At 37.6% G+C, this 16161-nt stretch overlaps 1 protein-coding gene across 4 annotated transcripts in view; it reads right to left on the reverse strand.

The window, feature by feature from the left end:
* The window catches only part of LOC127956426 (PHD finger protein 21B-like), a 54020-nt gene that overhangs the window by 30388 nt on the left and 7471 nt on the right, over positions 1 to 16161 (reverse strand). The window contains exon 1 of one of the 4 annotated variants that reach the window (XM_052554305.1): positions 15575 to 15968. The exons of 1 other annotated variant lie outside the window; for it this stretch is intronic. In XM_052554305.1, coding sequence (XP_052410265.1) covers positions 15575 to 15628 — 54 coding nt within the window. In that variant the 5' untranslated portion in view covers positions 15629 to 15968. Of the gene's footprint in view, positions 1 to 15155; positions 15291 to 15574; positions 15969 to 16161 lie in introns of those variants that run through there. 2 more of the 4 variants (XM_052554304.1, XM_052554306.1) reach the window with 2 other exon arrangements.

The following is a 16161-nucleotide window of genomic DNA, read 5'->3' on the forward strand; positions in this document are numbered from 1 at the left end:
ATGCCATATGTGAGCTCCAGCAGCCTCTATGACTGCTGGAGAAATCAATCTTTACTGAACTATCGCAGGCGTTCGCGTGTGAATGTGACGAGTGAAACTACGTCTTGTTTCTTTTATTGTGTGTGGTGGAGCACGACAGCCTGAGTTCAGTTCAGTTGGACTCTTCTGTTTGCCGTATAACAAATGGCTTGCATCATTTCAAGTGTCATTTTCCAGGTGAAAATGTGCCATACACATAACATTTCCTCAATGTTTGCTAACATTTATTTCCACTAGAAGGTACATGAAATCTTGATTGGATTTCTTTCCTAGGAAAACGGTCTTTACATTGTGAGGGGGAAAACGGTTCAAAAATATAATTCTTTCAAAAACATTTCTGCATCGACCCACATAAAAAAATTATAACTGGAATTTTACTTATGAATAATTCTGGTAACAACACATACGGTGCATTTGAAATCATGTATATACCATAAAAAGTGATGAGAAAAAAAAGGTTAAATAAACTACTTTCTGCTTTATAAAAATAAATGAATTTACACAGGACTCACAGACTGTCTAACACTTGGAAGTTGATCATTATTTCACATATTGATAGAAAAAAAAGAGTGCATGTCTTGATATCAACAAAGATTGATGCAACATTTCATCTTCAAGGAAACAGCAGTTGTAGATCTGCATCTGATTCAAGGTTATTATAAATAATGACACTAGCGTCTATTAACATTATTCTACAGCAGAATCGGAACTGTCTGTTCCACAATTGTTTTATTTCTGTGAAGCTGCTCTGACACAATCTGCATTGTATAAAGCGCTATAGAAATAAAGGTGAATTTTCTATACTCAATTTTTATTGACAGGTCAGAACAGGCACATTATTTTATCACAACACAACTTTAATTCTTTAACTAGTAGAGAGTTGGACCATTTCAAAGGTGTGTCCCTGAGAGGAGTGGGCGAAATTACCAAAATCTTATTTTATGGTTTGTATTTTATAAGATACAATATTATCTTTAATCAATGTAATCATTTTAGTTATTTTATTTTAGTTATTAGAAATAGAACAAAGTAAATAATCATCATGCTGAAGAGATTTTTCTTTCTTGTTTTCCTGTCTTTCTATGTTTGTGAATAATCCACACGATGAGGCTACATATCTTTTATGACTAAATCTAACTCATAACTGATTCATGAGATGTTAAAAACACGGTCATGCTCTTATTCAATGTTTTGTTTTCAGCTTATGGTGTTAAATAATGTTAATGGATCCCAGATCAGGATGTGACAGGTAAAACGCACATCCATAGGAAACACATCAGCCAGACAAAGCTTTCTATTTCTCCAGATGGATTATTCTCTTTAATCTTATGGTGTCTGTGCTCAGTTCGTCTTGGTAACAATTTAGAATAGAGAACACATTCACTATTAACTAATTTGCTGTTTATTAACAGTTAGTAATGTAGCTGTTAAGTTTGGGTATGAGAATGATTAAGTGATCTAAAACATGGTCATGCAGAATTAGGAGCCGTTCATATATGGCCATATGGCGTCTTTTGCGCGCGCAAGTTAGTTATTTCCAATGTAGGCACATGGTATGCGCGCTTATAATGGAAGCGACGCGCCCGTTTTTTCCAGGCGCGTTCCGCACCGCATCGAGTTAAAAACATCTCAACTTTTCAGAATACCGCAAGTGCACCGCGGGTCATGTGACAAGAGCTAACCAATCAGCTTCATCCTTTCCCATAACAACGTTGAAAGCTCAGCCAAGATGAAGGAAAAGGTGACCATAGCTGTATATGGATTGCCATTTTGAAATAAATTTAGTAGCAGAGCTACTGCAAGCGATTTTTAGAGCTGCAAATCGTTTTATTCTTTGCTAAAATTTCCGCGTCTTCATGGAGAGAGCACGTCATGGTTGCTTAGCAAAGGCAGCCACCTCAGGGGCGCAACTGCCCGAGTGCTTTGGAAGGAGAAAGCGGCGCGCCTATCGTTTTCCACGTGTTTTTAGGCGCGATATGTGAACGGCCCCTAAGACATTAATATGTGGCTCATAAATAATAATAAAAAGCCAATATGCTAGTAGTATGTATGCTAATAAACAACTCGGTAATAGTTAGAATAGGTTCTTAAAATAAAGTCTTACCGATTTGATCACACTTTATTTTAATGTGCCTTTGTTACACAAATAAATAGTAGGGCTGCACGATTAATTGAATGCGATTGTCATGCGCATCTTGTCAGTAAAACCAGTTCTGTAATCAGCAGTAAATCTCCATCGCGTGTTTTCAGATGGAGGAGTATTTACTACACAGAGCTGTAGTTCACTGACAAGCTATGCAAAATCGCGTTCAGAATCGCGTTGTGTGTTTATTAGTCACACTGAATTGTCGTTATTAGTCAGAAGTGAAATCTTCTGTTTATTCAGCAACCCCTCTTGGGATTTCCTGGTGTTCTTCTGCGGGGCGTATTTGAATATTGATCTCAATGTTGATCTCAATGTCTCCTACACGGTTTCTTTATTTGTTCTTAACAGCTAAATTTATATTTATCCATTAATCCGTCAATGCACACGCACAGTCCTTTCAGTTTTGTGGTTCAATCCGATCAAGTTTTTACATGAACTTTTAATTGTATTAGAAGAGGAATAAACCCTTCAATCCCCTTCAAATTTCATTCTGATCGAGCTCAATCGGATCGACTGAGGTGTTTACATGACGGCTTTTCAGTCCGATTGAGCCGTCAATCTGATTACAAACAGATTATTTAGTTCCATTTAAAAGTAGCCACTGTAGCCAACTCAAGATCATGATGTTGCAATGACCTTGTCAGAAAAAAAACTAAGTCTAATTCATTACAATGGGCGGCTCTTTGTTCGCTCAAGGACAGCCTCTCTGTCCTCATCTGTTTTACTGCCACCCTACGAAGACAGATCGTGACACTGGAGCTTTACAAGACACAAGCAACACCATGACTACTTTAAAGCAGTTCAACTACAGCTACTTTTCTCTGAGGGGTCTGGTGTCACCTGAGCGCTCAGAAGGAAAACGCATCTGACGGGTCGAGCTGATCTCACTTTTGATTACCACAGTTAACATGGTCAGATTACTATGGTTTAAAGAATCCTTACAGATTCCGAAGCTTCCTGGGAATTCTCCGGGGATCTGAGAGGAAGTCCAATAACCATCCACATGAGACGCCGACATCCACCGAATGCTGATCAATGAAAACGATCACATCACCCTTCAGTTGCACTGTTTTAAAAAGTGGTTTATTTTTGGCCTTGCATCACATTGCAAGTTTTGAACTTCAGCTCCGACTATCAATTCCAGTACCACCGCCATCATATCGGGATATGATTACATTTCTGTGTCTGTAATGAAGACGTTACTGTTCGTTTAAAGGTCTTCCGTCACACTTTAACCGCCATGAGCAGGGGCATGTGGCGTTTTAAGGATTAAGTGAAGTTAGATCTGCAGGCAGGAGATGTGAAGTGTCTTTGAGAGCTTGTGAGGCTCTCTTTATTTACAGTGAGTCACTCGAGCACTCTCGCGACTCTTTCCTGGAGGGCGGTGTGTGTTTAAACTGTCCTCCAGCTATTAATAGCTCTGCTGCTTCATCTGTGCATGCTGAATATGAAGTGTGCCACCTTCCGGCTACTGCACGCCAGCGACACCAGGAGAAGAATGGCATGCACCCTAAATCTGCACATTTGTTCCTTTCAAGCCGGTCACCCTTTTTTATTGTTAGTTTATATATTTTGCCTATTTCAGTTAGATTTTTAGTGCTAAAAATGACTACATCACACAAATCTATTGGACATATCTCATGTCGTTCCAACCCTGTATGACCTCGTTCATCTTCAAAACACAAATGAAGGATCCTTACATGATCATGGCTCAAAAACGCTGCAAAAATATTTACAAAAAAATCCATGTGACATCAGTGGTTCAACCGTAATTTTACAAAGCTAGTTATGAGAATACTTCTCTATTTTCAGTTTCTCTATAAAAGCAAGACAGCTTTACTAAACGTGATCAACTGCTGTTCCATCTGTTATGATACTTTGTAGTGAACTGTGTTTAATATGTGATAAACAACTCACACACATCACTCTGTTATCACCCTCACATCACTTTAAAACCTATAGTGAAGACATGATGCATAAATACATAATTCATTCATTCATGAGAAAACTGTATTTATTAGTGTTAGTGATGTAACAACCAATAACATGAATATGCAAGTGTTTCTTAGAAATGACTTGCAGTACTGCTTCTAGTTATTTATGTATTCAGACAGTATGGATCCTGAATATGTGAGCAGTTCAGCATTTTATTTAACTATTTATTAATTATATTATTATATAAAAAATATATATTTTTATTATCCCTCTCATTTTTTTTAATTTAATAAACATGTTGTAGAATATGAATCACTGCGTAATAAATGGAGTTCAGTAAAGCTGCATTACTTGGATTTATAATTAGTTTGACTTCCCAGGAATATTAGTGACAGAATGTGAAATATGAATCAGCAGTCAAGCCTTTACTTTACTAGAATAAAATCAATTCCCTGAACACTTTGTTCCGTGCAGTGAAAACTCAAATGCTGCATGTTTTCTCCAGAAATGAACCTTCATTATTGTTCATTTACTCTCAACAGAGCTTTTCTATAAGAACAATTTCCGATAGAAAAACATGCTGAGCATTTGAATACCAACGTAAGTAAGACTTTGCCATCAAAAATGTTGTACTTCCATCCCATAATACTCCAATAACCTTGACAAGAATGTTTCTGCTCTGTATATAAATCATAATGTTTTAATGGCCTTCAGAGCCACTGCTCCTCCACTTGGATACAGATGTTTTGATGCTTACTATGATTAGTCAAGTCAAGTTACCTTTATTTATATAGCGCTTTAAACTAAATACATTGTGTCAAAGCAACTGAACAACATTCATTAGGAAAACAGTGTATCAATAATGCAAAATGACAGTTAAAGGCAGTTCATCATTGAATTCAGTGATGTCATCATCTCAGTTCAGTTTAAATAGTGTCTGTGCATTTATTTGCAATCAAGTCAACGATATCGCTGTAGATGAAGTGTCCCCAACTAAGCAAGCCAGAGGCGACAGCGGCAAGGAACCGAAACTCCATCGGTGACAGAATGGAGAAAAAACCTTGGGAGAAACCAGGCTCAGTTGGGGGGTCAGTTCTCCTCTGACCAGACGCACCTGTCAGCTGATGGAGGTGGAACTTATAGCGATCGCCATTTTTCTTTATTTGTTTAATTTTTGAACAGTTATATTATACAATTCTTTGGTCAAGCTAGAGAAGAGGCCTGGTGGGGACCACAGCATACTACCATCTCATGCTAGCTGAAAACCCTTCTGAATCAAAATAAGACCACTAAAAGACCATATATTTTCATGGACTTCACAAACACATGAAAGCAAAGGCCACAAGATCAACAGCATAAGTTAAAGGCCGTGTTGCAAGGTTAATTTTTTAAAGAATATGTGCAATTTGCTTGTTGGTAATAAACATTTAAACTGTTATCCATTGTAGTTTATGTTGTTAGGTATCAAAAAACGGAATATAATACGAAAAAGTAGGTACTATCTTACAGCGGTCTCCTTTCCCCCACAATGCATTGCATCACGTCACGTTGGGGAGAGAATTTACCAAAGCCGCCTTGAGAGCATTGAGAGTGACTAGAGAGACGAGAGTATTCAGATAGCGCAGAACGCAGATTATAGATAAATAGATAAATACATATATATAGACTAGATACAGTATATAGATAGATAGACAGACAGATAGATAGAGAGATAGCGACCCAAACGCACTCACTTCCCTACAGCACAAGCTTTCTAACGCAGTTTACATGGGACGGCACCCACACAAGCACCTGCCAAACACAGCGACACACACGCGGCTACGTTTGCAACAACATTTTCACCGGAGGACGAGATAAACGCTTAGAAACGTCCATATAGCTAGCATGATGCCTTTTATTTCTAGATGACAAAGACAAAATTTACCAGTTCTACGACACTATGACAAAGGTTACCGGTACTTCTCTGAACTAACCTCATGATCACTGCCACTAGATATAAAGAAAACATAGATTTTTCACTCTGTGCTATTCAATGACAGTAAAAAATAAATAAAATCATATATGTGTGTGTGTGTGTCGTTATTGTGCACTGCTGCTCGTAAACTAGCTCCAGTGCTCATTGCTGCGATGCTAAATGATAGCAACTCACCAGGACACTTCACCAACTCTCCACTCATTCTCCTCGGACCATGCATAGGCTTTAACGGACATCAGTTCTTGCCAATTCATCATTTGCCCTCTCACGGCTGGCTCGATCGAAAATACACAGCTGCGGGCCATCATACATGTTGGCTCTTACCACCTCTTCCTCATCCCAGTCATTCGCTATAGTTCTGATGCTGCGTTCCAGGCAGGTATTGGAGCTCGTAATCACTATTTCATACCACTACTAACGACTTTGTACAGTTCCAGGCAAGTTACGCCAAACTTTCTGAGCGCAAGGAATTGTAACTAGATTATTTATTTTATTGCAACGTTGACCTAAAATCGTTTTTTCAGCGTGTACTACTTGCCTAAACACTGCATCCGCAGGCAGTATTATTTGTAGGGGCTGTCATCATTGTTTCGCGTGCTGTGTGACCTCGGAACTCGGAGGACATCGATCTAGTATGAGACACGAGTTCACGGGTGGGAAGTCACGGGTTTGATTGTCGTTCCAGTGCACTTTCATGGGTTTAAGGTTGGAAAAACACGGGTTACGGGTTGCCTGAAACGCTGCATCATACTAGACTGAGGCAACCTTTCCTCGACTTCTCCCCAACATGACGTCATCACCGAGTTGCGTAAAAAAAAACGTTTATACCAAAAACTTAAAAAAATAGGTATTTAAGCCCATTTTTGAGACATTTTAAAAATGATACACATATCTTGAGTGATTTATGTACCCATTAATCGAAAGTGGTGTTTAACCTGCAACACGGCCTTTAAGGCACACAATCCACAGAAAACAACAGAACAAATTTAATCTCGACAAACTATGTATCATTATAAAGATCTTAGCCTCAAGCATCGACGACAGATCGCTGTTTATCAATGGAAAGCTTATAAAGACTGTATTTGCTAGATTTGTGTTAGCAGTACACATAAAAACATGAACATTAGAAACGCAGTACATACCAGATTCGTCGTAATAACGAGTCATAAACACATCCACAGCTGTAAATCCCATTTTAGCTTGGAAGGTAAGGGTCCACTGAACGACATCTCATAGAGCACTTTTAGTCCAACAAAATAATAACATTGTAATATGGATGATAATTCCTTTGTTTACGTTTCAGTTCTTCAGCGACAGAACTGTAACTCATGCTCAGAAACTGTGTCTTGGTAGTAAAAAAAAACAGTATGGTTTTGTAGCGTACAGTGGCACAAACAGAATGAGACGATCCACCAAAATAAACAAAAACAAAGTGAAAGACAGATGGAAGATTGTTTATTTGAATTCTGCCACTCTCTCTTGAGGGCTCGTGATGCGCTCTGATGCACCTGTCAGCTGATGGAGGCGGAACTTATAGAGATCGCCATTTTTTCTTTATTTGTTTTATTTTTGAACAGTTTTCATATATGTGTGAGTGTGTTTTATGTTGAATGTGACTGTATCTGCATGATTAACATCTGTTTGAGTGCAAATCAGCGGTTTTATGAATCACTTATATGATGGCTAAGTTTCTGTCTATTGTTTTATAATTGAAAAACCTATGCAGTAAAAACATAATAGTGTAAGTATGTTTAATGACTAAAATAGTTTTTAGAAGCCTTCAATACAGTTGGTAAATATTTTTATATTTGTGTGGGGGGGGGGGGGGTTACTAGACATAGTCTCGGAAAAATGGTTGCAGGAATCTCATTTTCCATGGTATCTTCTTCAGATTTGAAATAGAAATGAGACATGACTTTGTAACTTTACTAGATTGCTCCAGGACTGATTTTTTTTTTATATCAAATTAAAAAACAATACAAATAATTTCAAAGGCACTTCAGTGTCTATAACTTTTAATATTTTTGAGCATTAAGTCCATTAAACCCAAAGGGTCTTCTTTTTAAAGACCCTTAAAATAATAAAAAATTGTGTGTGTAACACACTGAAGTAAGAAATTAGAATTTTAAGTTAGGTAAGGCACTTTCAGCTGCGAGTCCCATAATGGGCGGTGCTGGCTAACAGGTTAATACAGTATGGCAACTGCATGCATGTTTAATGCTTCTCATATACATTCCAAAAATAACAAAAAATATGACTTTATTTAGCATTAGCCACTTTTCCACTGACGGGCCAGTGCGAGTCAGGGCTTAAAACGGGCTGGGCAGGGCTAATAGCCTCGGGGCCAAAACAAGGTTTGGAAAATGGATTCATGGTGTACTCACTTATTATATAAATTGTGTCAATTTTGCAATTAACAACACGCAAATAACAAAGGACACAAAATCCGTACGCATGCCAAACTGAAAGACCAGAAAATTTTCAGTACAAACAAATTCGGAAAAATTAGTCACATGTACAATTTCTTTTTTTTTTTTTAGAAAGGCTCTTTTTTGGACTAGAAAGGACATTTTGAGCACCACACGTTGCTCAAAGCCTGTGTTTTATTTCATTAAGATCAATAAAATCAGTTTTTCATGGTATGACTCAAGAGCTGAATCAGCACTTCAGAAGGAAATAAGCTGATAGACTGCAGCAGAAGCAGTCGTTTTATTTTAAAGAAAGTCTGTGGCCAGTAGTAAACACTTGGACACATGTGGAAACTGTATCAACCTTTGGTGAGTGACCTACTAAAGCACTGCCCTGCCGCCCCAATAACACTAGAGGCAGCATCACAGAAGCGTAACGACACAACCTTATCTCATCAATCTTTAAACAGTCTTTATGTATTTTAAGGGCACTTCAATAATGCATCCACTACGGACGGCCTAGAAAAGCATGCAGATTAGAAGGCAGAAGAGGGTGGGACATTTGACAAGACACGCCCTCTCCTGAAATGTACACAAAAACCATCCAATGTGTGGCTAATCTGTAACTAACTGAATATTGCATGTTCAACCTTGTTCATACTCTTTAATGGAATAAACGGAATTTTTCGCCATGACCAGATTTATTCTGATTCTAAGCAGAAAATGGAGTTATTCTTTTTAATGATTATTTCATTTTAATCTAAGAGTTGTAGATAGTTCATTATTTTGTTGTGCAGAAATCTTACCTATTTCTTCATGTAGGTATGACCGGTTAAATATGCATCACATTAAGTTTATTAATGTTAAAACTAATGTTAAATCAATTCAAATATAAATCTTAAAATTAGGCAGATAGACAGATATCCTTTTGGGGCCATAACCTGCAAATCTGTTGTGGTAACTGTGAGGGTATAGGTACAAATATCTGGAGAGTAGAACCTGTAGTGCACATCATATCATAAAAAAGTGAGAAACAGGGTTCATGCAAATCACATTCATACCTTACTCTATTTCTGCTACTGATGGTCATAATCTGTGTAACAATAAATTACTGATCAAAAGAAAGAATAGCTTTGGACCAGTCATACGCTAGAGTAACACTGACAAACAAAAGGCACCATAAGTAGGTTTTGGAACAGAGCCATACAGTCATCATTGAAAGCGTTGACTTCAAATCAAGTAATCCTATTGGTCATCTAACATGATCTAATCTCGTTACCTTATTAGCTCATTACAGTCTCACAGCACAGAAATCCAAAGTGTTGAATCAGACATCAAGCTCAGATGCATTTCAATGACAGAACGAACCTCATGCACTCATGAACAGTTCTTAGTGACCGCATCTGTCAAGCTCTGAAAAGGACAAAAAAAGCACCAGAAAAGCTTCATAGAAATGGTCCATATGGCTCGTGCTCAGCATTCCAAGTCTTCTGAAGTTGTGTGAAATCTGAGTGTTAGGAACAGACTGAAATAAAGTCCTCATTCACTGAAAACATTCCCCTCGTCTGAAGCTTGTGTCTAGCTTTGGTCAAAAAAATAAATAAAATAAATGAAAATAAAATTTTAGATCCATTATAGAAAATAACATTATTTTTTAAATAACTACTTGAGTCTGTTCCTCCAACAAAACACAACAACAAAACTATACTAGGACAATTTTGAAGATCCAGAAAGTAGTACACAAGTTTTGGGGAAAAAACATTTACATTTTACAGGACTTTTGCTGGCCAAATGGGAGCCCTAAACAAAATAATATTGTTGTGCCACCTCCCTCAAAAGAAAAAAAGGAGACCCTACTATAAGGGCTCAAAATAGAACATTAAAGTCAGATGCGTTGTTGGTGATGGTGAAATTATTTCCGATATTAAAACATCTTACTAACATCAACAGTCCAAAAATTATTTATGTATATGTACATGTATATGTGAATATTAATATAGAACAAAGTTGTTGTTTTTTTTGATCAACTGGGATGGTGCCCACTGGGAGTTGGTGCCCTATGCAAACTGCGTACTCTGAGTGTAGAGAGCTGTGGTACTGGGACTAACAGTATTAAAATATTGGCTGTTCATATGTCATTATATGTTTTTATAAGAATATACATACATGCTTTTTTTATGAGATTTAAATAGAAAACACATTAAATATGTTACAGAAATATAGTTTAGTTTACCACAGAGTCAAGACCATGTGTAATGTTTGACATGTTGTGTATTTATTGAGAAGTATTGTTTTTGGTATCCTGTTTTAATTTTAGTTTTAGTCTAGTCTTTGTGTGAAGCTGTCATTTTTAGTTTTTATTAGTTTAGTTTATACACGTCTTTGCCAGCATTTGTGTAAAACAGAAGCAGTTTAATGTGAAGTTCAAACTCCATCAGGTGCTTTTTGATGGAAAATGTTTTTTTTTGCATTGTTTTGCTTAATCTGCTTACCGTTTCCTGTGTTTGATGCAAAATACAGCCAATAGTTTAAGATTATTTTAAGTTTGTTCATAAAGAAATTATTAATTTATCAACTCATTCATCACAAGGCTTAAACTGGCCATACGGACAAATGACTTCTTCTCATCAGTGATTCCTGACGGTTTTAGAGGACAGTTACTCCTCGTCACTCCCCTGTCATTTCAAAGAATAGCGCAACTGTGAACGCGACAAGTATACAAGCCTCGTCCGTTTGGAAAGGAACCTTCTCAGTCAGCGTAGGCTTGCGAAGCGGAGCCAGGCCAAAGTATAAATCCCGCTTAACTTTGTTTGTTGTAGACTTCTAAATAATGTTGCGATGGGGGCTTGAGGAAGTGACGTCGTTTGCGTCTGCGCAGTGCAACCTGATGCAGCCCCTGAAGTTAGACACAGGTAACAGAAATACTGCAACATAATAATAATAATAATAATAACGCGACTAAACAAGACAAAATAACGTAATCACATTTCATTCCGTCTTATTTTGGTGAATGAAAATTAAGAGAAATTTTAGCATAGTTTTTATTTTGTAAACCACATTTAGTCTCGTTTTTATACGTCAACAATATTGCATTATACATTTAAATATAGTAATCGTCACATGACCAGCATTTACGTTGCGTCTCGTCTCATCTCCGTCACGTGATAAATGTTCGTTGACGACTATATTTAGTCATCATTTTCTTTGACGAAAGCAACTGAGACACAAATCTAAAGACATAGTTAAATTCAATTCATAGAATCTGTAGATATTTCCAACTGGATGCAAACCACATCTTTGCAAAGCACTGCTATCTTGAGTAGAATATTAAGACAATGAAGATGACATCTTGATTACTTTGATCTTAAAACCTCTAATGCTTCACACCCCTTTAAAAAGCAAGGCACGAATCACTCGCACAACTTAATGTCTTATGAGATTGTGAATGAATGGCTATAGAAGCGTTCCACAATAATAGAGTGAAATACATCAACAGAAATAACCACATGAATGATTTACCGCAGACAGTGTTGCTATGAGACACGAGCACAGATCAAAAACAGTACAAATCAATTCAATTAATTAAAATAAAGCTGGTCATCCATCATGTGTTTTTGGATGTTTTCTTCATGTCTTATATCCTCACACGATGAGCTTCAATCTGGGCCTGAGTTTGTGTAGGTGACACAGTCATGCCTGAACTTGAATGCTTCACACTACTGCGCTCAATAATATGTGTTACCATTAGATAAGACCAGTGTGTCAAATCCAATCTGAATGAACTTTCCAAAATATCAATCTTTCCAATATAATGGATTGCATGCACTTTAAATGAGAAAGCATGTTGAAACCTCTAGTAACTGTGATATTCTGCTCCAATAAGATTTTTAGAAAAACACTGAGTGAAATCGTTTGAAGAACAGTTTCATAGATTTCCCACATGTACCATGAAGAGCCATTTCATGATGCAGGAAGATGACGGCAGGAAATTTACAAAATATCTTCATGCAACATCTTTAGATGTTGAAAAGAACAAATATTTGCTACTGACACAAACATATACCCATGCTACTTATGACTGGTTTTGTGGTCCAGGGTCACATTTCACTAATATACAATCAGATGTTTTTACATATTAAAGCTGCTGTCAGTCCGTGGGACAGAGCTACACAAATCACTTTGGACAGAACGCCGAACTGCTTTCAGGCGAAGAGATACAAGTCACTTGCATTTGCGCTAATTCAATAAACGTATGCAACCTGTAAACCTGTACTTTCTTCGCTCTCTATAAAATGAGATTTTGGGTGAACTACTCATTTGTCACATGGAAATGTGGGTTACAGCATCTGAATAAACAGACAATGCAAATGTAGCCTTTCCTTTACTATAACGAAAACTGGGCCATCTCTGCAGGACAGAAATCTCACTCCATTCCAAGAGGCAAAAACAATACAGTTAATTTTACACCGTGCGTGAGGGACAAACAAGAACACACACAGAGGGATCATTTTAGGAAGGATTTGTAAGACCACAAATTTATTAGAAGCGAACAAATCAAAGCTTAAGACTTACACCAAGTTTATGAGCGTTTCTGGATCAGTGATGCAACAGCTAGCAAGAAGACAACAACACAAAACCCTCTCACGCAATATGTATTAAAAACTCACAAGCTAAGATAGATATTTATGTATGGATAAAAGACGTTTGCCCTGCGGGGAACACAAGATACTTACAAAGGCTTCACACAATTATGATGTTCTCAGCTAATAAATGCTGGAAGGTTTGCTTCCCCTGTTCATCTGCATTTTAAACCTCCTTCAAACCAAAGTTCAAGTGAAATATAAAGAGGATGGGTCAGTACAAAATAAAAATGTTCTGTTATAGTTCAACGTATTTCTAGATAGACTAGATGTTCGCCTAATACATAACCTGAATAAGCTTAATGACATTTCATTCCGATTACATGAATTCACTCAACATTTTCATTAAAATGCTGTGGTTAGGTTTGCAATACTCTGGATTTTCTATTAAAACACTGCACACTGTCCACACATTTATAACAGCCTACATAATTCACTTCTTAATGTAAGCAGGACATGAAATTGAACAAACTGTACTGCAAAGACACAGCTTTTGTATGGGTTATGAAAGCCTGTGTGTGTGTTTTTTTTTAAAGGTTAGCAATTAGCTATGTATTAATAATACACTTTGAAATGTCTTAGTCTTAGAGCTCTGAATGCATTACATGTGTGTTATTAAAGCATTATCCATAATAGACATTATTATGATACTTGTATAATACTGTATATCCTTTGATATGATTACATGATCTATAGTTATAAATGAAATAGACATCACTTATATTAGGTAACATAACGTGTTGTGTATTTTAATGTATTTTAAAGCCTTTCCTTTAGTATTCAATGCATTATTTTACTCCTAAGAAGGAATAAGTAAATATTATTAAGCATTCTAGCTGTGATAGCCACTATTAATTACAAGAAGCTCATAATAAGTATTATAAGGCCTACAGAGGCTTGTGTGTAGTGCCTTGTGTGATGCTGACTAGTGTTTTCTCCTCCCTTCCCCCTCTTTAGTATGGCCATGAATGAGCCCTCCCCCAGCCAGAAACTCTGCAGACTTTTGCTCCATGTTAGGAAGAAACCAACACCCCTTCAGCACAAAATGGAAGCTTCCACTATCAAACTGAGGAACAGCAGAAAGCCTAACAACAAACATTTAACAAATACACAATACAAACACGCTGTGATGCTGCGTGCGCCGCTGTCCGAGGTGCTGAACGTTGCGTTCTGAATAGAACGTCCATCGAACGAACTCAAAATTCTGAGGATTCATTCTGACAGAGGAATTCAGTGCAAGATTGAGAGGATCTCTAACAAACGCTTCAGAACAAGGCCAAACAGACAAATTACCTATAAACCTATAAATAATTGCTATAGATGACCTTGCTTCTGAGTCGCGATTATAAAAAAAGTGAAAGTGAACTGCAGGGATCGAATCAAATTCGACCACGTCGTCATGTGACCAAGAAAAATAACTCCATGATAAAGACTGTCGATAAAGTATCGAATAAGTACACGCTAAACAGCGATGTTCTAATGCAACATGTCCGAGGAAGTAACGTTAAGCAACTTCCTTCACAAACTCCCAAGAAACATGTCGGCCAACTAAAATGGACGTGTCAAACAATTAACTACCGTACCAATACAATCTTGTTGTGTTAAATAAAGCAGATTGAACTTATTTCTAATAGTTTTAATCCACTTGGTGGAGGAAAATAGGTTTCTAACACGCATGACGCGAAATTTCATCACTAATTACATCGAAACATGCTTGAATCCTTACTTGTTTTTCCACTTAAAGATGTTACTCTGCCTCCCCTTTAATCTAGGCTATGTGTTTCTTAAACTCAACGTCATAAAATGATGCATACAGGATCAATACGATTCCGGACCAAAGAACAAAAAAAAAGCCAAATATTTTCAAAACTTGACAAAACCGTTTGTGTTATTTGGCAAAGTCACGTAAAGGACAAAGCGTAGCGAACGACAGTAAGAACTATTGATGCCGACAAAGTTTCTCACCCAATGTAAATGCCCCATTCTTCAACGCTTCAAATAAAATGAATTACCTGTGAGTCCTTCATTTGTGCAACTAGTTTCTAAACAAAATAAAACGACGAAAAAACGTTTCGTTTAAAGTGTTTCAAGTTAGGATATGAAGGAGGAACAAAGCGACGAGCAGCGAGTCCGTTTGAACCTCATAAATATTCAAGTCTCGTCCCGATCGCTACACAAAACCGCCGCATTATTAGTCCAAATCGCAAAAAAACACCGCACGCGTTAAAGTGCATCAAAGAGCGTTTTAACAATCTGCGCTCGAAGTGATTATGGCGTCATAAAGGCGAAAGAATGTTACCGTTGTATCACTCTAAAAAGGCTACGACTTCAGCCAAATTAAAACGCTCGCACACGGCGGATTTCTGTCTTCCAGCGTGTATTCACATAAGAAGTCCCGGGAAAGCTTCAACAAAATGCCATTTTTATTTACCTGATGACATTGGACTTCTACTTTCAATGCTTCTTGAAGGCCTTGTAGCTCCATATTTCGACTCCAGAAGCACTTTTCCCCCACTTTCGACGCGATCCGCGTTATTTGTGGCGTAATACAAATATTTTTAAAGCAACAATAACAATCGCAAGAACTACTCGGGCTGCACAGCAAGTTCTCGCTTCTTTACTGGCCGCGAGACTCATCACCCACTTTACGCCAGTGTAAACAAAAGTGCTCAAAAGGCGAGCTAAAGATTTCAGCAGTCACATAGATCCACTCCGACATCCCCACGACAAATGCCTATCCGACCTGTACGCTACTCACGGCTTTATTTTTAAGACTTTGAGTTGAAAATGTGGAACTATATTTTGTCCGAGTGCGCGGCTTGATTTCACTTTGCCTGGGGAAAAAGTTGCGCTTTGGTTGTCAATGCTAATTCGGAAAGTTCCCGGATGGAGCAGTGAAAAGAAGAACTCTCCCTTCCTCTGTCACGTGAACGCGCTCCCTCAGTTATGGAGTCATGCGCGCTCCCACACATCTATACAAAACAGCAGAACTACTGTAGTTTCCAATGCTCACTCAAT

The sequence above is a fragment of the Carassius gibelio genome, chromosome B4 (genome assembly GCF_023724105.1).
Source record: "Carassius gibelio isolate Cgi1373 ecotype wild population from Czech Republic chromosome B4, carGib1.2-hapl.c, whole genome shotgun sequence".
Taxonomy (NCBI): Eukaryota; Metazoa; Chordata; class Actinopteri; order Cypriniformes; family Cyprinidae; genus Carassius; species Carassius gibelio.